The sequence below is a fragment of the Diceros bicornis genome, chromosome 3 (assembly GCF_020826845.1).
Source record: "Diceros bicornis minor isolate mBicDic1 chromosome 3, mDicBic1.mat.cur, whole genome shotgun sequence".
Taxonomy (NCBI): Eukaryota; Metazoa; Chordata; class Mammalia; order Perissodactyla; family Rhinocerotidae; genus Diceros; species Diceros bicornis.
Window position 1 is genome coordinate 81,337,798 of NC_080742.1, and position 24,438 is coordinate 81,362,235.

The window sequence follows — 24,438 nt, forward strand, 5'->3', positions numbered from 1 at the left end:
CCTTAGAATAGCGGCTAAAAAAACTAAGGGAACAAAAGCATGGGAAATAAAAGTTTGAGGGTAATTTGAAGATGATCTATAGTTCTAAAGGGCTTTTAAACAGAATAGTGAGCAGTGTTTCTGAAGTTCATTCTTTCTAGGAACTTTCTGAAAGACTCTAGGGAAAAAATGGACTGGACACTCGCATCAGGAAGATACCCATGAAAATACTTACATGGGGCCGGCCCCGTGGCTTAGTGGTTAAGTGTGCGCGCTCCGCTGCTGGTGGCCCGGGTTCGGATCCCGGGCGCGCACTGACGCACCGCTTCTCTGGCCATGCTGAGGCCGCGTCCCACATACAGCAACTAGAAGGATGTGCAGCTATGACATACAACTATCTACTGGGGCTTTGGGGGAAAAATAAATAAATAAAAAAAAATTATTAAAAAAAAAAAAGAAAATACATGTATATTTATTTTTACTAAAAAAAGAAAACATTGTGATATTTTGTACTTTTAGAATTAAGAATAATTTGATTGTTATAGTAATTTCCATTTGCCGTCCCTTGCTCATGGGGAACTTTTCAGGATATTTCCAGTCTGCAGTTTCAGTGAGGTGCTTGCACATTTATTGTACTTACTACAGATAATATGCACACTCAAAGGTATTCCCACCCCCCTTTATTTTATTCTTGATCCAAATTCAGTGCTTTTCTGATTTTATGACTTAAAAGTTCTGGCTTTCCACCACCTCTCCTGTGCCAGTATTCGTCAGCCTCTCCAAGATATATCTCTGTTGCTCCTCTCACAAATGCTGCCAGAGTAGTGTTCAGGGGCCTCAGTTAGTTTTCCTCCTCTCTTTGCCTTTCCCAAGGCAGAGTTGCAAAAATCTCTATTTCTCTACTTTCTGTATCATCTCATATATCCATTCAGAAGAACCTCTTGGGCCCTGTTTTCCTTATTTTCTCTTTTTCTAATCGTCTCTAATTAGAGTGACTTGCAGTTCTTGTATATTGAAACTGAAATTCTTGGATTGCTGAACAGGTGATTAGAAGCAACTGTGAAGTTACTAGAATTCTAAGGAAGCAAAAGAAACTTGTGTTTGAGGAAGGATTTCTGTACTTGGGTTTTGATGTGATTTGAACAGCTTGACTCTCCCTGGATTTATTTAAGGAAGAAGCAGAGAGTAACATAATTTTTCAATCTTAATTATCCTGATAAATTAAATAGAATGGAATTAAAATACTGTCACTACACTTCTAAAAGTAGAACAGGCATTTGAGAAATAAATGTTTACATGTAATTTGGTACCTTTCTCACATTTAGATGTTATTATTCATTGATGGACATAGCCCTGTTTCTCCCCTCCCTGTTTAAATAATATTTATTGAGCTATAATTTACATACAGTAAAATGCAATATATTTAGAGTATAGTTCAATGAGTTTTGGCAAATGTATGTATCCTTGAATGTGTTAGCATCACCCCAGAGAGTTCCCTCCTGCTTATTTGTGGTCAGTTTCTCCCCCTACTCCCATCCTGCTGCAAGGAACTAACGATTTGAATTGTATCATTGTAGGGTATTTTTGCTTGTTCTAGAACTTCATGCAGTAAGTACTCTTTTGCATCTGGCTTCTTTTGCTCAGTGTAATGTCGTTGAGATTCTTCATATTTCTTCTCTTTTATTGCTGACTAGTATTTCCCCCATCCCCTAAGTTTTAAAATAGCATTTCTTCTTAACTATAACTTTCTAATCAAAAAGCTAAAGCCTCAGGGCAATTTAGTATTAAAAGTTCTTGTAGCTTCTTATGTCTGCAGCTTTTGTTAACTCAGTTGAGGGAATAATTTTGGTGATGTTCGTTTTCCACACAAGCTGATGCCATCTCCCTCACACCATACCCCCGAATTCTACCTTCCTTTTCATTTCTCCTCCATGTAGTAAGCAAAAGTGACAAGTGAGCTGATTACATTGTGTATATCATGGTGTGAAATGCCATAATGGTCTTTTTCTCGTCAGAAAGGAGTTTGCCAAGCTTTACTGACACTCGGTAAGTTTATCCCTCACTCTCTTGATCAAGAGCCTAGTTGGGTGTTGTATGACATAAAATTTTTTTTTAACTGTTTCCAAAGTAACCATTATATGCAGAGGAAAAAGCTGCGATTTATAGAACCAAGGTGATATGAGTAGAATATCAGAAATCAAATTCTAACAGATTTTAACTAAGATTTAAAATAGAATAGATTTAATAGCTAGAGTTCTTACCCCTGAGACCAAGACTCCAAGAGGATCTAGGAATGGCTTTGAGAAATGTGTTTAAAAAATCAAATAAAACCACAAATGCTGATAAAAACCAGTACTCCCCTACCTAGTCCTACCTCAATCCCAATTCCAAAACTTCAGAAGCACTGACTTTTACTCTCTTAGTTGTTTTTTTCCCAGATAGTTCTATTTCTATATTTCTAAGTAATATGCTTATACCTATTTTTTCTTGAATTTTCTATTTTAAATGTTGCATGTGAACTTCCAGCAATGAAAGATAAGGATTTAGTCCCCCTCCCACTCTTTTCCTCACCCCACCACATCTTCTTCCCTCATCCTCTCTATATAGTTGTAGTCTGGTTTTTGGTTAAATAGATAGTACTTACTTTATTATAACTATGTACATATTTACATCTAAGCCATCCAGCATACTATTTTTGCTTGTGCAGTTTTGTTGTTGTTTTCCTTGGAGTCAATGATTGAATAATCCTGTTGCCTTTTTCTGCATCAAAACCCTCCCCCCACCTCCCTTTTCCTGGATCCTGGGTTTCTTCTCTTCTGTTTTTCACTTGTATTGATGGAGCACATTCTTCAGTAGCTTGCTGAGATATGGTGCATATAAGGTTTATTTTTTGAGAGCTTGCGTGTCTGAAAATGTCTTTATTCTTTCCTCATACTTGATTGATAGTTTTTCTGGAAAATAATTCTCTCTTAGGATTTTGAAGACATATTATTCCTTTGTCTTGTAGCTTTTAGTGTTGCTCTTGAGAAGTCTTCTGCATTCTGATTCACAATCTTTTGTATAGGTCCTGGTGTCGTCCCCCCCCCCCCCTTTGAAAGCCTTTAAGAAATTGTCTCTTTATCTCTTGTGTTCTTACATGTCAGGATAATATACCTGGGTTGGGTCTTTTTTTCACTCCATTGTCTTGAACATTTGATGTGCCTTTTCAATCTGAAAACTCCTGTCTTTTGTTGTGGGTAATTTTCTTTTATTATTTTATTGCTGTTTTTCTCCACTTCGTTTTTTTCATTTATCCTCTGTTGGAACTCCTATTTGGCAAATATTGGACCTCTTGGATCAATCCCCTCATTTTCTTTTATCTCCTTTTTTCCTGTATCTTGTGTTTTGTGTTTTACTCTTTGGAGATTTCCTTAAGGATATCTTCTGACCTTTGTATTGGATTTTTTTTTTCTGTCATATTTTTTATTTCAAGAGCTGTTTGCATTGTCTGACTTGTTTTTATAGCATCCTATTCTTGTTTCATTGATGTGATACCTTGTTTTTCCTAATGATGTTAATTATAGTTTTTTTTTTTTAAAGTGTTTCCTGCATAGTTTGTCCCCCTGTCTGCTTCACTACTTCTTTATTTTTGTTTGTTTTGATTCCTGTCTTTCCATATTACAGGCTTTCCTTGACTGGTGATCCTTGGCTACCTATTTGTATGTAAGAGGGAGGCACTACAAAGCTGATTAGAAGCTCAGAGCATGTTATGGGGCTTATCTAGGGAGGATTGGCAGGGACCCAGCAGTTCCCTTGGTGAAACCTCAAATGTCACTATCTATAAGTCTTTTCACTTGGTTACTTTTCCCAGGGGAAAGCCATAATTTTCCTGTGTTGGGGCTACAAGTCAAGCTCAGTGTGATTAGAGACAATCGTGGGAGGAGGCTGAGGATCTTTCTGTTCTGGAGGCCCACTTTGCCTTCATCCTCCTGTTTTCTGTCCAGTGCCTCACACGTTCCCCTCAACTGTGTCTGGCATTTCCTGGTCCACATCCTTCAGTTTCCTCCGAGCATAAATCTCCTACTTGGCCAATGTTGCGGGGAGGGAATTACCTGTCTGTGTGGTTTCATAAGGATTCAGGGCTCAAAATACTCCTCATAGTTATAGGAGTTATAGTTATAACTCCTGAAAGTTATAACCCTGCGCTCCTGCCTTCAGCATTCTTGGTGCCTCCTTTTCAGTGTTAGCAAACTCCACTGCATGCTAAGTTTGTCGGATTTCTCTGCTCTGCTAATTTAGTTACCCATCATCCATCTTTTTGCCAGCTTCCAAACTTTTGTTGCCATCTCTTATTTACTGTTCCCTCCTCTCTGTTCTCTTTTATTGGTGTTTTATGCTAAAAAAAAAGAAAATTCTTTTGCTATCACTTTGGGATTATCAAAGAAGTGGAGGCAATTAGGACCATCTTCAACAGATTTTCAAGGGGTCTATGACCCCCCAAAAGCTAATAATCATTCCACTATGCTTGTCAAGAGAGTTTACAAAATTCCTTATTCAGGGCTTCTTTTTACGTTGGAGAGTTTCATAGAAGTGTGATTTAAGTGTTGTCCTAAAGTTGTAGGAATAGATTAGATGCTTTCTCAAGAAACCTTCTACTCTTAGCATTCTATCTTCATGTTTTCCATGTTTGTTGGAAAAATGTTGAAATTTAGTTTTATAATCACCAGAAGTATAGTGCCAGTGAGTATGTGTACCACCACACCAAATCTTGTAGAAGAAAAAGACAGATTTTCAATTGTCAAAAACATGGTAGACTTTCTAGGGTGATGGAAATGTCCTATATATTGATGAAGGTTTGGATTATACAGGTGTGTGCATTTGCCAAAACTCATCAGATGGTACACTTGAGGTGTATTTGTGCGTAAATCTTGCCTCAAACAAAAAACAAAAACAAAACTGGAAACAAATATTAAATTCTAATTTAAGTAAAAACACATGTCAGGAATGTCAAGAGCATATATGATACTAGTTATGTGAATTCTGAAAGGTCATGATTCTTTTTATTTTTTGTGAGGAAGATTAGCCCTGAGCTAACATCTGATGCCAGTCCTCCTCCTTTTGCTGAGGAAGACTGGCCCTGGGCTAACATCCATGCTCATCTTCCTCTACTTTATATGGGACGCTGCCACAGGATGGCTTGACAAGTGGTGCATCGGTGAGTGCCCGGGATCCGAACCTGCGAACCCCGGGCTGCTGAAGCGGATCATGCGCACTTAACTGCTGTGCCACCGGGCAGCCTCTCTCTTTATTTTTTTATGTTGTAAAAATTGAATATTTTTATTTAGAGTAGAAAATGAAAATGTACTCTTCATGTACATTGTGACTATCCCTCTCTGCTCCTCTCTTCTTCCTTCTGTTTTGTCAGGCTGTGCCTATGCTGGTCACTAAACTGTGAGATATATGAGAACGCTTGCAGTTGTCTTATTTAATATCTAAAAATCAGAATACGTGGCAAAAAAAGTCCTTAGTTCTAATTCCTTGTATTTCGAGATTATCTCTGGATGTGTCTACTTTTTCTGGAAACTGGGCTTATTTTCATTTTAGTCAGTTGAGATGAACGCCCAGTTCCTTGGTTGTAAACTTCAGCTGAAGCTCTGTATCTAGAAGGATGGACCGCGTGACCTATCAGCTGAGTAGGAAATATGCAAGGAAGAATGGGGAAAGAATGGTAGTGTGCACTCTCATGTTAGTCATTCCCTTTTAGATATATTAACATCAGTCTGGTACTTCATGTTTTTTCAGAGTGTTTTGTATCCTAAGTAATTTTTTCTAGATTCAGTCAAGGTAGGTTAGGAGTAGTTTTCTCATTTCACAGGAGAGAAAATATAAACACAGAGAGATGGAGATGCACTCAAGTGAGTCAGTATCAGAACCAGGATTAGAATATTGCAAGCAGATCAACCAAGGGGAATTAGTTGGAGTGGGAATTAGAAACTGTTATTTACAGTAGTACCGATGAAGAATAGTAACCAGGTTAGGGCTTTAGGCTGGCAAGACTTTGGGCTGACCCAAGATTGAATCTGTTTTATTGTAGGTAAAAGAGAATCTGCTTTCATGCAAGATGCTGTTGCACTGTAAACGGGATGAGCTTCGGAAATTGTGGATTGAAGGAATTGAACATAAGCATGTCCTGAACCTGCTGGATGAAATTGAGAATATCAAGCAAGTGCCTCAAAAGCTGGAACAGTGCATGGCTAGCAAGCACTATCTCAGCGCCACCGACATGCTGGTAAGAGAACAGCCCGCGCTAATGGTCATTTCTACTGAGATATGAAAGCGCTTCCCTTTGTTCTCTCAGAATACTGTAATTCATGTGGCACATTACAAACTGCCCTCTTGGGATTCATGAGCCCTTGCAGGTGAAGCCTGGCTGGTTCTCTTCCTAATTCCAGTGTTTGAAATGGTAGGCGACTATTATTTATGTATTGTCTGCCTTTGGAACAACGGCAAGAAGTATAATGGTAAGAAACCAGTACTTAAATCATGTTGGAATAGTAATGAGGGGTGTTTTTTAGCTTCAGAGGAAGCTAAAGTTAATGAATCCCATATTAAAGAATGAAATCTGCATGAGAGAGAACTTTAGGAGATTTATGAACTTGATGTTCCACAAATTCTTGGAAGGCATTTTTACATTAGGGCTTTGTTTTTTCCTTTAAATTGATAAGAAAGAAAATAATTTTGGGGGAATAATTCTGAAAGTAATGTCAAGCAAGAGTATTCCACAACCTAGCCTTTAGCCTCTAGCCTCTATCTTCATCCATTCTGCTACTTTTTGAATTAGAAATGAAAATGCAAAGAAGTTTGCAACTGGTGGTGCATGTGGCTGAGTGTCAAAAAAAGGAACAAAAAATGAAAATACACACCTTGCTCCCTAATAACCCTGTCTTTCCCAGGGCCTATGGCTCTTAGAGAGGGCTGCTCTATCTGCCTCCTCTTTCCAAACCAGCACCCCTACTTCTATCTCATTCAGAGTTGCCTGGGGTCTACAGAAGCTCTCAGTAGCAGATGGACTCTATTTGGATTTTCTTTTCCACAATAGGTGAAAATCTTTCTATGTTGCATCAAATTAGATTGGCTATAACATTGGAAAAAACACTGAGAGGAATTAGTGGGAGACACAGGTTAAATCCTCTAAGTGGTTTTAATTCATTCACACTTTCAAGAAGAATTTTGCTCTAAGTCCTTTATAAGAAGCTTTTAAGGAAATTGAGTAACCAAGCGGTGAGATGTGCCATGATATTCTATCATATATTAAAACCTGGTTGTGTGATAGCAGTGAATGGTCAGTTTCCACAGTGGAAGGAGGTTAATAATGGTCTGCTGTTGGGAGTGGCAAAAGAATAGGTTATTTTCAGTATCTTGTTCATAGTGACATCTTCCTTAATAATGACTATAGGGTGTTTGACAAAAAATTTAATCATCTTTCAGCTTTACTGTTGGTTTATGCATGAGGAATGCATATATGTGCTAAATTATCTAAGATTCAGCAGTCAGCGTAGGTAAGTTTATATATATTTATGTGGCACATACACATCTATTTGAGTCTTGAGTTTTTGTAGTGGGCCTGCTTTTAAGTAAATGCCATGTATTAAAAATAGGTTGTTAGAATTTGTGTTCATTTTAGGATTTCAGATTTTTGTTTTATGGTCGTATTATTTAAGGGCTAATTTATTTACTTAAGAGCTAATCAATAATGAATACTGTCTTTTTTTTTGACTTACTTTCTTAAGAACCTCATTAAATACTTCTTTAAATTCTTGGTTGCAAGTTACAGAAATTCCACTCTAGCTAGCTTAGGTAAAAGAATTGCTTTACTCATGTATCCAGTCTGCTAAAAGGATGGGAGTATATGTGGAGTGCCACCTGTGTGTTCTTTTTGCAGGTCTTCTTCCTTCTTCTCCTGTAGACTGTTCCTTCACGTGTGGGCCGGGTTTGGGTGTTGGAGGAGGAGAAGGAGTGGAGGCTGTAGCCTACATCTTTCTGGTTTTGCAGAGGAAAATAATCTTTTTTTTCTACTTTGAACATGCGGGCATAGGATCTAGTTTGGGCCAGCTTGGGTACTGCGATTGTCAGTTCCAGCTAAAACTATGTGGTTGCGAGGGTGAGGGGCCTGGTGAGTGGGGTGAGGAGGAAGAGCAGTCACCTCCAGGAAAGGTGGGTGTATGAGATACATTTCCCAGAAGTTCCTTTTTTCTATTTGTAGTTCTTTATGTGTTCTGGATACTAATCCTTTGTCTGTTAGATGGGTTAATCCTTTGTCTGTTAGATGGTTTGTATCTTCTCCCAGTTGGTGGTATATCTTTATTACTTTGTTATTGTGTCTTTTGTTATAAAGAAGTTTTAAAATTTAATGCAATAAAATTTCTCACTCATTTTCCTTCATGTTATGTGATTTTTATTTTAAGAAATTTTCTATCCCAGGGGGCTGGCCCTGTGGTATAGTGGTTAAGTGCATGTGCTCTGCTGCTGGTGGCTTGGGTTCAGATCCTGGGCGCGCACTGACGCACTGCTTGTCAGGCCATGCTGTGGCGGCGTCCCATATAAAGTGGAGGAAGATGGGCAAAGATGTTAGCCCAGGGCCAGTCTTCCTCAGCAAAAAGAGGAGGATTGGCATGGATGTTAGCTCAGGGCTGATCTTCCTCACAAAAAAAAAAAGAAGAAATTTTCTATCCCAATGTCATAAAGAGATCGCCTATGTCATCTTCTTTAATCAATTTAGAATCTGTTTTCATATATGGTATGAACTAGGGATCTAATTTTATCTTTAAATAGCTGCTTGGCTTAGACCAATTATTGAATCCATTTCCTGCTGATTTATAATGCCATCTTGATCACATACCAAGTTTTCACATATGCCTGGGTCTGTTTCTGAGCTCTTTATTTTGTTCAGTTAGTCTCTTGTGTATCTGTACCAAAACTATGCTGTTTTAATTCCTATAATTTTATAATGTGTCTTGATAGCAGGTGAAGATACTCCCTCACCTTCCTATTGAGAATGGTCTGTGCTATTCTTGGCCCTTTACTCTTCCATATGAATTTTAGTATCAGCTTGTCAAGTTCCACAAAAAGTGTGATGGGATTTTGATTAAATTTAAGAGAATTTCGTCTTTGTAGTATCGAGTTCTTTCAGTGAACAGGATATGTCTCTCATTTATTGAAGTCTTCGTATACGTCCTTTATAGACACTTAGTAATGTATTCCATAGAGGTATTATGTGTATTTTGTTAGTTTTCTTTTTGGGCATCATATTTTTTGTTGCTTTTTAAAACAGTAGCTCTTTATTAATTACAATTTCTAGTTATTTGTTGCTGATATATAGGGATGTGATAGATTTTTCTTCTTTAATTGATCATGTATTTCCCTGAACCTAATCCCAATCCTGTCTGTGTGGAAAATGATGATTTATTCTTGAAGACTTGGCTCAAATTTCATCAAGTCCCTGAATGTTCCAGGTAATTAGATTAGATGCTTTTCTCTTCTTTTTTTTAAAAATTATTATGTATTTATTTTTATTGTAATAATATTTAACATGAGTAACTGCTTTTCTTTATGGTTCCATAAGCTGCATGTATTTCATTGTAATATAATTGCCTTTGTTTGTCTGGTAGTTCATTGAGGGCGGGAGCCATATCTTACCTATTTTTGTCTGCCCTGTGTTTAGCTTAGTGCACCTCATATAGTCAGAGTTCACAGATCATTAGCCAAATGGGTAACTATGTGAAAGACTCATATCAATGTAGAGAAAAGGGCGTTTCCTCTCCAGGAGCTCTGGTCTGTTTTTTCTTCTTTTTGGCAAAGTTCTCTAGTTTCTAACCTTTCCTTTTTGCAATATTTAAATGAACAACAAAAGCAGTAGTTATAGTAGCTAACATGTATTGAGTACTCACTCTGTGCTGGTACCATTTTAAGTATATTAACATTTGTTAATGCATTTCATTCTTGTAACAACCCTGTGAAAGAAAAGTTTCTGATATCATCCCCATTTTCCAGATGTGGTTGCTTTGAATGATCTGAAGAGTTGGTATATTCTAATATACAACGAAGATTTCATGGAGGTGGGATTTAAGGTGTGCTTAAAAGGTCAGAAATATTCTTCAATTTGGCCTTCTGTCTATAAGAGTGAATAGTAAGATCTAGAATTTCTCTTTCATTGGACTTCATATGAAAAAAGAATCACATTTTCTTTCCTTATGGTTATCTGCTGTTAGAACTAAAATCTACTTAAGGCATCTCAAGGGTCCAAATGGAAATCTTTGGTAAAAAGACATGAGGAGAGTGAAGACAAAACAATGTAGTCTTTCAGAACCCTCTGATTTCCTTGGATTTGTTTATCAAAAGATTTCACATTTCCATTTTAAGGCAGGTGCAGATGCACAGTAATTTAATCCCTACTCAGGTTAATAAATCTGGAGTAAATAAATCAGTGGTGACCCATGGCTTTTGTCAGCTCCTGCAGTTCCTACTTCACCATCAGACTGGTCTCATAGCTATAGGCTTGGCTTCTAGATGGGATATTTATTTCTTCTTTTGATATGATAACCTGAGTATTGCATAAAATAATTAAATTGTCATGACAGGGACTGTCTGCAAATAGGCATGGCCTTTTGTTTCCTTCTTCAAGGTAAACAGCTGCTGTTAGCTTATGAAAAGCTAAAAGTGATCCAACAAGAAGGCTGTGTCCGTCACATTGAAATCAGAGACTTGATTAATATTGTAGCCTGTAGCTTTGTGATATGTACGGTTTAAATTAGACCTTTGCAGTCATTGTGCTGGTGGATGCAAGCACATTAATGACATAATTTCTGGTTGCTGCATCACATTTCTGCAGTCTGTCCTTTGTATTCCACTCACATTAATTGAAGTAATTTTGCCAGTGAAGCGTGTTTCAAACCTCTGCATTTAAATTGAAATTTTAATTCCCTTATTGTCTTGAAAAGACGGCTGATGATGCCTTGTTACAGGTTTCATTATCACTCAAAACACTCCAGCTGCTGGTTCTAAGGTACAATGACTGATTAATTCTGGGAAGAATTATTAATATAAGAATAACAGCTTCTTCTCTGTGTTCATGAGCTATCCAGGAAGGGTATTTCATGATAGTTAATATTTTTATGAACTTTTTTTTTTAAGGAAAATTTGTGTGGAAGTCTGCATCAAACTAAAATTGCACAGATGAGCTTTGAAAACCACTTACACAAGTTCTGATTTATCAACCCATAGAAGTCAGTTCATAATTGCATTCAATCAGTGGAAACCAAGCCAGTGCGAGTAGTTTTCGAAGCACTTTAGCTGACAGTCGCAATGCTTGTGACTAAAATAATTTTTTCATTTCTAAGTCTTCCTGAGATTGTAGAGATTTTGAATGTCTCTTAATCATATTGTCTCTTTTTATTTATTTGCCTTTTCAAAAAGAATCCATAGCTGTATACTCAGATAAGGATTATTATGATAATTATAATAATAACTTATGTTTATGTAGCTACCTTCTTCCCAGAGGATCTCAGAGTGCTTTACTGAGAGAATGGTATAGTGGAATTATTTCACTTACACTGAAAATGAGGCCACATCTGGGATAAAGAGAGTAAGGTGCCTGTTTAATTCCATAGTTTTCTAAGATCCTATAATAAAAATATGTTTGTAATATTTTCAGTTTACAAGATCCTTTGCAGTAGTTGGACAACATTCAAGGTTGTGAATGTCAGCATGGGTCTTGGGGTGGGTCAGACAGACCTGTGCTTGAGTCCCAGCTCTGACTTTTATTAGCTGGATGTCTTGGGGCTAATTATTTAATGTGACTTTGCTGAAAGTTGCTGTTGAGAATACATACTATGTATCTCCGGAGGTTGTCAAAAGGATTAAATGAGATATTAAGCTATGTATGTAAAGTACACATAGTATACATAGTATGTGCTTAGAAATATTATTTATAGTTAACTGGTTATCTTTACTGATACTGTGAGAAAGGATATCGTGATTGTTCCTGTGTTATAATCTCAAAAACTGGTCTGAGGTCGACTTGTTTTGAGCTGATAAAAGAGTTGAAGTGGAGGGCTGGCTAGGTTAAGCATTTTTGATTCCTTTTCTTCTTGCCCAACATGGACGTCGATCTGAATGAAAGGCTAGCCCACATTTTATACAGTTAAAGGAATTCCTGTAGGCAGAGATAGGATTTTTCTCAGAAAATAAGTCCAGTCTGCTCTAACACATGCACAGATGGATGATCAAGACCTCGAAGTTCTATACCATATTTTTGGGATTTGGCATGGACTAATTTCAGATTCTGTGCCGTCAATTGCCTCCTCAATCTACATCAAGTATATGTTTGTAGGGTACCCATTGACTGGCTAATTATAAGCAATGTAAAGTGTTGGTAAACTATCCAAGATCAGCTTCTTGCAAAATCTGCACTTAGGTAACTAAATGTATTAATCTATTGGGTATTGTAGTTAGAGAAAAGCCAGTTCACCATTGGAGAGTGCTTTATCAAAAACGTTGATTTTAGTGTTAGAGTGGTTGATGTTAAGATATTTTTTTCTGTCAGTGCTTAGGTGGCAGCACCAGTGGATCAATGAGGTTGCTCTTATTTGTGCCAGTAAAATTGTGTCATTAGCAAATAGACTAATTATTTTCTTGTCCTTATGGGCAGGGAAGGGGTGATCATGCATCCTTTATCAAGTGATTAATGTACAAGTAAGAAAAAAGGGGCCAAAACACACATCCCTTTTATCTGGCTTGAAAGTTTCTGAGATCTCAGAAGATTTTCTCATCGTGACTCTGGGAACGGTATTGAGGAGAAAGCTCTATAAATATGAGGAGCTGGAACATTCTAGTGAACTTACTGGACTTAACTTGAAAGTGGTTCAGTGACTGTGCAAAAGTGTTTCAATATTCCATATAGATTTCTCTACAACATGATAAAAAATATATCAGTGATCAATAATGAAATAGCCACCGTTAAAGCCCATCTGTTCCTGGTGGAGAATATTGATTTGAATGACTGATGCCAGTATTCTATACTAATAATTTATCAGGAAAGAATCTGGCACATATTTTGATAGATGGGCAAATGAATGCGACAGTGCCATCGTTGATCACTTTTGTTGTTGGTGTATGTATCTGTGAAGGTGGCCTTAACCTTGAAGGAGCTTACATGCTAGTAGAGAGAGACAGATGCTGAACAAATAAAGAGTGTCTCATACCATGATCAGTACAATAAGAAGGGGGACCAGGAATACTGGGGGCTGGGGGTGGGGGTGAGGGTGGGGTCATGTGGTTTGCTATTTAAATAGGGTGCTAAGCTGTAGCTGCTTCCAGCTGCATTTGGGACTCCTTCCTTCCCTCAAACACCTATGTTTGATCTTCTTTTGAAAAGATTTAGGAAAAGCTGAAAATAAAGTTACTAAATGAATAAACTTGGCTTTTGTGTCCAAAATTAGGTGAGTAGTCTTAGTGTGGCAGCTTTATTTTTCTCCTAACAGTGCGGGGCTTTGTAGCAACTCTTTTTCTTGGTGCTTAATGCCCTTTTTGCTTATATTTGTTTTTGAAGGCTGGGGTTTCTGAAAGCCGTGCAAAGCCGTGCTGTTTGATAGGCACAGAGTTATTCTTCTCTTTTGTTTTGCTCTTTTATCTGCTCTTCATTTGCCTCTTGCATTTCAAAGCAAATAGAAATTCTGTTGTATTGTACTAAACCTCATAAGGTTCAGCAGTTTTCAGTTGGCTCGCTTGGCTGTAGGGCAGTGATTCCTAAACTTGTCTGCACATTGGAGAACCTTTGAGAATTCTGAAGCCCAGGTCACACCCCACACCCAATAAATCAAAGTCTCCGGGGGTGGGACGCCAGCTTCAGTAAATTTTGACATTCTCCAGGTGATTCCAACTGGAGAATTTGGAACCGTTGATGTAGGATATAGCTTGTGCTGTGCAAATAGAGCAAAACTAATTGTGTTTGACTTATTTAACACCAGCTTAAGTAGTTAGAAACCAAGGACTTGCATGGGACAGACACGTCTGATGATATTCACATTTATGGTAGAAATGTCGTTTGACTAAAGTTGCTTTGTTGCCATCCTCTATTGGCAGTTTCGGGAAAAAGCTGACGAGTATTTGGCTTTTATTCTGATTTTATAGCCTAATTATTTGGTCAAAAAGAGTTTCATTTAATGGTTAAATTAGATGCTCTCCAGATTTGGGCTGTCGTGGAACTCTTCAGGGCTGTCATCTTGCTGCTCTGGTTCCTGTATCCTTGCTGTGAGTTCTTATATGACTTATTGCTGGGACTTAATGGATTGAAATTGGGGCACAAATTTATTTATTGACAAGTGGTGGCTAGGTACAGTTTGCAGTACAAACAAAATGGATTTAAAAGCCAGATGTTCTTAATTCTAGTTCTGACCCAACAACTCACCAGCTCTGTGAGCTTAGACAAATAAATCGCTCTCTCTCCCTGTTTTTTAGTATCCTCTTTTGTAGAGTGGTTATACAAATACACTGTCTGCATTACCAAATGCTTGTGAGAATAAAAGTGAGATTTTGTATGGGTAAAGTGCTTTGTAAAATATAAGGTATTATGCAAATTTAATATGGTATAGATATCATCATCGTCACCACCATCACCCAGTGCCAGGTAAAAAGAAAAAGCAGTAGTCTAGGGCTTGTTTCCATTAAGCAGTATTTCTCTCCTGGTGCTACTGTCACGTCACTAATGCATATTTTTTTGTGTGTGTGTGAGGAAGATCAGCCTTGAGCTAACATCTGATGCCAATCCTCCTCTTTTTTACTGAGGAAGATTAGTCCTGGGCTAACATCTGTGCCAATCTTCCTCTACTTTATATGGGACACCGCCACAGCATGGCTTGACAAGCGGTGCGTTGGTGCACTCCCATGATCGTCCGAACCCTCACGCCGCCAAAGCTGAGCATGCGCACTTAACCGCTGCGCCAGCAGCCCCGCCCGCATACGTGTTGTTTTAATCAGATTAACTGTGCGTTTGTGTTTACACATTTTAGTCTGTAGAAGGAATGATCAAAGTGAAAAATAATACGCAAGTCCTTTGCTGACATCCTTCATCCTATTTCTGGTTTCAGCCTCACATATGGACTTGCTTGAACAGGTTTTTGATTGGTCAGCCTCTGGTCAGATGGGGACCCTATATATGTGTAAATTGCAGCAGATGACAACCCATGTTGTTGCTGGGAGCCCTCTATCTCAACTTGACGATGATCTGAGAATGCTGATCAGTAGCTTTGGCTTGGCTTCCCAAGATAGGAGGCACTTGTTAATAAGTCTATTTTCTCTGAGATTCAGTCCAATACTAATTACTGGTGGTTGCTCAGCTCTTAAAATGAAAAAAAGCCACATTCCTCTTACATTCCTTTGTGGGATTTTAATAGTTCATGTTGGTAAAGAGCTGTATAAGTGCTGAGCATTTCTGATGGATTTGGGGCTCTTGCAGAGTGTGGGGGAAATTGTCTTGATTTACAAGTGAGTCTGAAGTGATTCTCAGAGACCTCCTTTGCTAACTCTTGAGAGTTCTGTAACTTTTTCTTGTCCCACAATAACAAATAAGATGACAAAGGTAAAGGACTTTGAGACACTTATTAAATGAGAATATCTTTTCTGGTGGTCTCTTCTTTTGTATTTTGGAGTAGAAATCTAGGTTTTAATGCTCTCTTTATGGAGCACTGATGGGAACTGAGAATTGAAGGGATCAAAAGATTAGGAACAAAGAAGTATTTTTTTTTGTGAGCTTTTCCATAAGCAATTATAATTCTTATCTTTCTCATAAAGTATTAAGTATAGTTTAATTTCATCAGAAAAGTAATTGTGAACAGATCTAAGTCCATTTAGAACAAATAAGGCTCTTAATTTGGTGTTATGAATCTGATAAGCCCTAAATATGTGCATAACTTTGGACTTGGAATTCTGCCTCTCGAGTGTTACGTTAAGGAAAGAATTAAGAATTTTAATTGTTATGTGTTCAAAAAATATGTATACAAGGGTACTTATCACAGTAAGTTTTATGAAAGTAAAAACATTAGCAGTTAAATATAGGGAATTGGTTTAAATCATTTGTGGAATACTCATTATGGACTAGTATGGAAACGCTAAAAATCATATATTTGGTAATGGGTAGATGTACTGCCAAGTGAAAAAAGCATATTTAAAAATAGTATTTTTGTAAAAACTTTGGGAAAAATGATTGGAAGGAGTCAGGTTAAAATATTATATTATTATGTCTGGTTAGTGAGAATATGGACCATCTTTTTCCTTTGTGATTTTCTGGGTTTTTCAAGTCTTCTTGATTGAGCATGTATTACGTTTGTAATTTGGAAGAAAAATAAAGGTTAAGAAAAAGGTATATTTTTGGGCTTTTTTTATTGGTAAAATTAGGGTGGGACCTCAGTCTTCACAACCTTTAAAGGTCCTTTACAATAGAAAATTCTTACGTTTCGTTTCTCAGATATTGTCATTCTGTGAGGCTTGGGCTGATGGAATCTCTTGGAAGACCTGGCTGCCCCTGCTTTACAAGAGGAAAAAAAAAAACGGAATTTATGCTTTAATAAAACGTGGGAGTTCTTTGTGGTAGAATGCCCTGATGTTTAAGAAAAAAAAACAAAACAACAAAAAAAGGAGAACCCCGAAGAAAGCTTAAGAATAGCTTAATAAAGTGATATGCTTTTAGAACAAGTCTGTTTCACAGCAGTAATAGGATGAGCTCTTTCAAGAAGCTAGAAGTCACATTTGATCTCTTTTGAGTTTTGTTTTCTAAGATAGATTTGAAGATACTTTAAAGAAGAAATCCACGAGTAAAAGGCCTTTTCTTTGACAGCACTTTATCTTAGAGGCCCCCTCCCTTCATTCACTTATCAATAACTTCATCTCATTTGCTTTATCCTGTAAATTCCATTATCTCCCAGGCAGTCTATTGCATTAAGCCGTTAGTACCTAATATCGCCTCATTTACATTGACACATGCTTGACCTCAGCCCTTCTCCTCTCTCTGTTAATGCACCAACAAGCACTGATATCTCTCTGGAGCATTATCATTTAGCTGTTAGCTCAACTAATAACAACCCTTCATTTGAGCTGATGAAGGTTTATTAAATAAAAACATGCAATAACCCTGGCAGTAATGAAGGCAGAGTGGAGGTAGACAGCATCCTGTTTTTAATGGTAAAAGCATGCTGAGTCTGCATTATAGGTGTTGGGTTTCCTGAGGGAGAAGGGGCACCTGAATTGGTGGATCAATATTATGTTAGCAAACTGATTTTAAGAATGGGTGTTTTTGATTGCCTGATTTGATCACTGTTGATTAGCTACAGGCTGAAGAGTTAGGGGAACAATAGTGTTCTTGCTCCAGGCACTTGGCCCTGCCCTGTGGTGCAGCTTTCTTGGGAAGTCTGTCTTAAGTACCAAACTGTCAATAGCCCTGAGGCCTTCAGTCGGTGGCAAAGCTGAGCCATAGGGAGCCAAAAACATCTTAGTCTTCTCCAGTGAAGCTGGGATCAGAGATTCTGTTTTTCCTATAGATCCCCTAAGACTCTTCAAAACCTTCATGATAGCCCCAAGCCTTAAATAGATGCCCTAATGTTCTCTCTTGTATGTCCCACACTCTCTGCCTCTGCACCCCATCCATTTTGCATGAAGAGCACCGAAGCTATCCTCTACTTCTGTCGCCTGAGGTGGCTGGTGTCATGCTCTAAACACAAGTTGAGTGGATAACATTATCAAGTTTATATTTAAGAGGATTGTTGTGAACAAAATCCTTTGGGGTCACATGCTTGTGGTTTTATATCACATACATAGGATATTATCTTCCACTAATAAAATTGTTCCTAGTTTCTCTGATGCGGTTAAATACATAGGGTTCTGTAAAGGCTGCAGTGTTCTACAAATAGCGCTATGATGTCATAGGTGCATCTAAGCTTTTGGATCTGCTCCTAAAACTGTTAGATTGAACCATATGAAACAGCCAATATTTGATCATTTTTGACTTATAAAAACAATCATTTCGTATTGTTCAAATTTCAAATTAATACATGAAAGATAGTATGGTTTTCTTGTTTTGGGTTTTTTTTTTTTAGCTGCCTTTAGTTTTTTTTTTTCTTTTTTTTTTTTTCACTAGTTCCTGTCTGATAAAGAATAAAATTTCTGCTTTGAGAAATATGGTATAGCAAAATGGAAACGTTTGGTAAGTGAATGATCTTGGGATTCTTGGTGAGAAACATCTTCACTGCTTGTGTAGAGGTGGGTAAGAATCATTCTGCATTCAAAGGGAGACTTCCGTCTGGGACTCCCCAAGCCTGAATATGGAGACTTCTGGGTAGAGGGTTGTCTTGAGGAGCAGGGCCTGAAGCCAGCAGAGTTTGCTTCCAGCAGTTCGGGGCAGGGTGGCAATAGGCCAGTGACCTGGGCACTAAGTAAATCTTGGGTTCCAAGGCATGTTTTTTCTTGTTCATAGCCAAAGATTTTTGGTGTTCTTATTTTGTTGAGGCTGTTCAAAAAGTTTGTTTAAATTGTGTCCTGTTATAGACATATAGGAAGGAAGAAGGTATCAGTTCTCTGGAATAGCCTAATTTCGTATCTTTTTTTTTATTTTTATTTTTTAAGGATTTTATTTATTTATTTTTTCCCCCCAAAGCCCCAGTAGATAGTTGTATATCATAGCTGCACAACCTTCTAGTTGCTGTATGTGGGACGCGGCCTCAGCATGGCCGGAGAAGCGGTGGGGCGGTGCGCGCCCAGGATCCGAACCCGGGCCGCCAGCAGCGGAGCTCACGCACTTAACCGCTAAGCCACGGGGCTGGCCCTAATTTCGTATCTTTTGTTGCATCTGTTAAGTTGGGCCAAGGCAACGTTTTCAGAATGATTACGTTGTTTTACTAGAAAAATGCTTCCTTAAGGGAGACATACTGACCTATTGAAAAGTGATAGAACATTTTGGAGCCATGTAATTATCGGAGTCTTGAAGGAAATATTTGTTTTGGACTCAATAGTGGCAAACATTTGCTTTCTTTAGGGACTGTTGTTGCCAAAATAAGCATTTTCATTAGCTAGCAGATGGTTTAGTTATCAGGTTGGCTTTTTGTTTACTTATAAGTATTTCTTCTTTTTTGGCTTGAACCTTAATTCTATTTAGAAACAGTTACTAATATCATTTACCTTTGTGTATCTCACCTCCCCAACTAAAAAGAAAAATAAAAAAGATCAGTAGTTTCTTTTCCAGCATTTCTTCAATGAAGCAGCTGTTGAGAATGGCTGACTTTGGTGTTCCTCCAAAACATTTCCATTGGTTCATGTTAAAGCACAAAACTAGATCTTTTTACGTAATCAGCTTGAGTAAGACTGACAGAAGACAAACAAACACTTAACTATGAAATAATAATTTCCTAATTTAAACCAAAATGAAATTGAGAAATAGACATTTGGGAAAGAAAACTTTAAGGGTAGTATAGTTCCTAATTACAAAGATTTCCTTTATTGTAAACTTACCTCTCAACTCAAGGCAACCTTTTTGAAATACCAGGCAATTCTTGATTATGTACTTATTTTGGGGAGGAAGAGTAGTGCTGAGCTACAGTGCCCATCTTCCTCTATTTTGAATGTGGGTCACTGCCACAGCATGGCTTGTTGAGTTGTGTTGGTCCTTGCCTGGGATCCGAACTCAAGAGCCCCAGGCCGCTGAAGTGGAGTGTGCCAAACTTAACCACTAAACCACTGGGCCGGGCCCTTGATTATGTACATTTTAACTGTACCTTTGACCTATTTTTTTAAGTTCTGGAAACATTTTTTTGGAATTTCTGTTTTCTTAAATGAATAGATATTAGATCTAATAGCAAAATATGCTGTCCTGTTCAATATCATGTGTTAAAATGTGTTGTAAATGTTTGCTTATTTTTATAATCCTAAAGGAAGTATTTGTTTTCAACTCCAAAACAGATTTCTGTTATCTGTATGGGCAGTCTGTGTTGAGTAGAACACTAATGTTCTGTTAGATAATTGGTATTCTGTGAAAAGATTCCTAGCTAGTAGTATCCTTTTCCCCCCAAAATTTATTTTTGAAAATATGTGTAAGAAAAATTCCAAATACATTCAGTCGGCTCATTATGTAGTAATCTACCTTTAAAAAACAATGTGGTGGGGCCTGCCCGGTGGTGCAAGCAGTTAAGTGCTCGTGCCCCGCTGCGGTGGCCCAGGGTTCGCTGGTTCAGATCCCAGGTGAGCACCGATGCACTGCTTGGCAAGCCATGCTGTGGCAGCATCCCATATAAATTGGAGGAAGATGGGCGCGGATGTTAGCCCAGGGCCAGTCTTCCTCAGCAAAAAAAAGAGGAGGATTGGCAGATGTTAACACAGGGCTGATCTCCTCACAGAAAAAAAAAAAAAAGAAACAATGTGGCATACCTAAGAATTCTAGGAGGTCATAGGAGAGATCATTTGGGATATAAGTGCATGGTATTCCATCTGTGAGTAGATGCGTAGACGGCATTTACCAATGAACTATTCCATTGTATGTTGTCTATTTGATCTTTCATCTACTGTGTCTTGTCCTATAATTTTAATATATATTTGTGACATTATTCATTGTTGTGTCACACTTATGAACCCAATTTTGATAATTTCTCATAGCAACTAACCTGTGAGACCATTTTGTTGCTGTCTACTTTAATCCTACTGTATCTCTTGAATTCCTGTTGATGTTTCATCAGTGTGTTATTTGAAAAGTGCTCTCTGGTCGTTAAATTTGGGAAATAGTGAAATAATGTATAAAATGACCACTTCTCATACATTGGAAAAAAATCTCTGTAGTTGTATTTTTATCAGTAGTTAATGCACATTTCTTTTTTCTTTTTCTTTTCTTTTTGTGAGGAAGATCAGCCCTGAGCTAACATCCATGCCAGTCCTCCTCTTTTTGCTGAAGAAGACCGGCCCTGAGCTAACATCGATTGCCAGTCCTCCTCCTTTTTTTTTCCCTTTTTCTCCCCAAAGCCCCAGTCGATAGTTGTATGTCATAGCTGCACATGTTGCTGTATGTGGGACGCCGCTTCAGCATGGCCGGACAAGCGGTGCGTGTGTGTGCGCCCAGGATCCGAACCCGGGCCGGCAGTAGTGGAGGGCAAGCACTTAACCGCCAAGCCATGGGGCCGGCCCCAATGCACATTTCTAAATGTAGATGATATTTAATGATTTCTCTGCTAAGACAGACTAAATGTTAGTAAATGCCTGGAAACCAGACCCCCCAATACCACAGCACTGACCATCAGTGATGGTCGGTTGGGTTGGCTGTTTACTGCCTCATCAAGTTTTCCTTATGTGTAAACTTGATGGTACAGCTGCTTAAGACCAGATAAGATAAATGTCAGGTTTCTAAACTGATGTTCTAGGGATCAAGTGTTGCATTGGCAATTATTTTCTTCAAATTGGTTTGAGCACCACTTAGTAAGGTTAGAGTAGGGGAAGACAATGACCTTGCCTGGCTTCCATAATTATAGCTTTATAAATAAACTTTTAAAAAGTGAAGGCTGGAAAATAAAGTGCTGTATTTCATATAGAAATAGACTATTCTGTATTCTCTTTGTGGTAAGGTTTTCAAATCTGTGAAGTTCTAAGACTAGTCTTGATTATATAGATGTTAATTGTACTTGTATTTTTTTGTGTGTGTGTGAGGAAGATCAGCCCTGAGCTAACATCCATGCCAATCCTCCTTTTTTTGCTGAGGAAGACCAGCTCTGAGCTAACATCTATTGCCAATCCTTCTCCTTTTTTTCCCCCAAAGCCCCAGTAGATAGTTGTGTGTCATAGCTGCTCATCCTTCTAGTTGCTGTGTGTGGGACGCAGCCTCAGCATGGCCGGAGAAGCGGTGCGTCGGTGCGCGCCCGGGATCTGAACCCGGGCTGCCAGTAGCGGAGCACGCGCATTTAACTGCTAAGCCACGGGCCCGGCCCCAATTGTACTTGTATTTTGCATCAAGAAAACATATTCAGAAAGTTTGTTATCTAAAGGTTTATAATGGTGCTATGAAGGTAACAGCACTTTACTGAAAATGCTGCATTAAAACGTGTTGGAAACACCCTCCGAGGTTTCTTTATCCACAGCATGAATAGATTCTGTTAAAAATGATTTCAGTGAGCACTCACTGTGTGCCAGGTGCTGTGCTAAGTGCTTTACCTATATTTAAAAAAATTTAAGTGGCTTTGAAAATTGACATTGTCATATAAATTTGTATTTGGAACATGAGCCGTTTGGGTTAAAAATCTTCATGCAAATTCCTACAAACAAATCGAGTGTGGATGTGCAGTGGGTGGATTTTAAGCATAAATATCTCAGCTGGATTTAATTACCTTAAGGGATAAGGCTACATGATGGGCCAGTGGTTTACCAAATTATTTTTCATTTTCTGGATCTCGATGTCGCTAAAGGTTAATGCATCCTCTTTTCTCTGCTAGAGACCCGCGTTAAAATCCATTTTAGATCATAAGTGTAAATGAATTTGTTGTTGTTTTTCCTCCTTGGGGACACTTTGGTCATTTTGTGAGACTGCCTTTCCATTTGGAATTGCTGGCAGCTTGCACAAGGCCCAGGGGCCCTCGTAGCAGGGGCAGTTGCAAGTCAGCATGAAAATGAACTGGCAGGCTTCAGAGGGCAGAGCGGGCCCAGGGCTTGTCACTCTTTCATTCCTTCATTCTTTCTTGGTTAACTTAGGGAAACTTATTTGCTGCTGACATTTGATTATAGCACATCATGAAACAAGTGATGTTTGTGGGTAAGCCATTGCATTTTCCTCCCCGTCTCAGGCCAGTTTGTTTTTGGCAGCCACCAAGCTCTCTATATGTCACTGTCCACAAACTTATACTGGCATAGATCTGTGATCACCATTTTTGATCACTGGTAGGTTTCATGACTTTCATTATCAATTGTTTTTGTATGAATGCTTTATTTTTTAGGAGCATGTTTATATCCATAATTACTTTTAATGTTTTTACCCTGAAGTAAGTATTATTAGTTATTGCCTTCATCTGTACATATTTGGAGTATTTAGAAGTATAACCTAAGCGGGTAATAGTCACAGCACATTAATTCCTCTAGGGAGCTTGGTAGTGCTCTTTTTCCTCTAAGTTCAGCTTGTAGTCATCTCTTCTCTATTATTATTATTATAATATATATTTTTTGCATTCCTTGTGTTTCTCTCTCCCCCCCGTTTTTCCCCCAAGAACTAGTACCTAGAGAATACCCTTCACTTGAAGTTTCTTTTCTTTAAAAAATGTACAAGATCTTTATACATATAGAAAGACATATATATTATTTTATATACATGGATAAATGGGATCATATCACAAATGCTGTCTTTTTTTGCCTTTACAGTTATCACTTTGATTTCACAGTGAGTTGCTCCAGGTTCCCTGAGTCCCTCAGCTTCTCCATTTGTTGTAGGCATTCTTACACCAATCTTATTCATCCAATCCTTTTTGTCTTCAGAACTCCCAAATTGTGCTCTATACCAGGAGTATCTCCCTCTCCGTAGTTCGTCTTCTATTCACCATTCAAATCCCATTTTTTCTATCTCACTGGATCAGGCCAAGGAGAGGTGATGACTGCTATTGTCTGCTTGTAGCATTCATGCTTTACCCGTGTGTGTATGTATGAGACAGCGATTGACTATATATAGAAACACATGTAGACTTAGGCTAACTAAGCTCTAACTCGCGATCATCATGAGAATCAATTATTAAAAAATTTATGGTGTGCTTTTATTTAGTCTTAGTCTTAAAAGGCTAGCTTTGACTAAAAGTTGATTCAAACTGTTATTACATGGAGTTCTTGTGAGAATATGAATGATATAATCATTTAATTGGGGAGGTCATTTTACATTGTCCATTGATAGGCAGTGTATGTGTGGAAATAAATAGTATGTACAGCTTTGTCGTTGTGCTTTACATGCCTTCATATTTATCTTTGTCAAATTGTTTTCTTCAGCAGTATCTGTCTTAGATGTTAAACCCTTTAAGGGCAGAACTAGGCCTTATCTACATTAAACTCTACAAAGTGTGATGTGTGCTCATAAGGTTCTCATAAACTCCCTTTTTTTTTTTTTTTTTTTTTTTTTGTGAGGAGATCAGCCCTGAGCTAACATCCGCCAATCCTCCTCTTTTTTTGCTGAGGAAGACGGCCCTGGGCTAACATCTGTGCCTATCTTCCTCCACTTTATATGGGACGCCGCCACAGCATGGCTTACCAAGCAGTGCGTCGGTGCGCGCCCGGGATCCGAACCAGCGAACCCCGGGCCGCCGCAGCGGAGCGCGCGCACTTAACCGCTTGCGCCACCGGGCCGGCCCCCTCTCATAAACTCCCTTTTGATAGCACCTTTTTAAAAAATTATTTATTTATTTTTATCTGGCTTTTTAATTTTATTGAGGTCACATT

The 24,438-nt window shown here is 38.3% G+C and overlaps 1 protein-coding gene across 2 annotated transcripts in view; it reads left to right on the forward strand.

Annotated features, from left to right (window-relative positions):
- The window catches only part of EXOC4 (exocyst complex component 4), a 736,987-nt gene that overhangs the window by 25,934 nt on the left and 686,615 nt on the right, over positions 1-24,438 (forward strand). For both annotated transcript variants that reach the window (XM_058530219.1, XM_058530228.1), the window contains exon 3: positions 6,053-6,247. In XM_058530219.1, the coding sequence (XP_058386202.1) occupies positions 6,053-6,247 (195 nt within the window). The remainder of the gene's footprint in view (positions 1-6,052; positions 6,248-24,438) is intronic.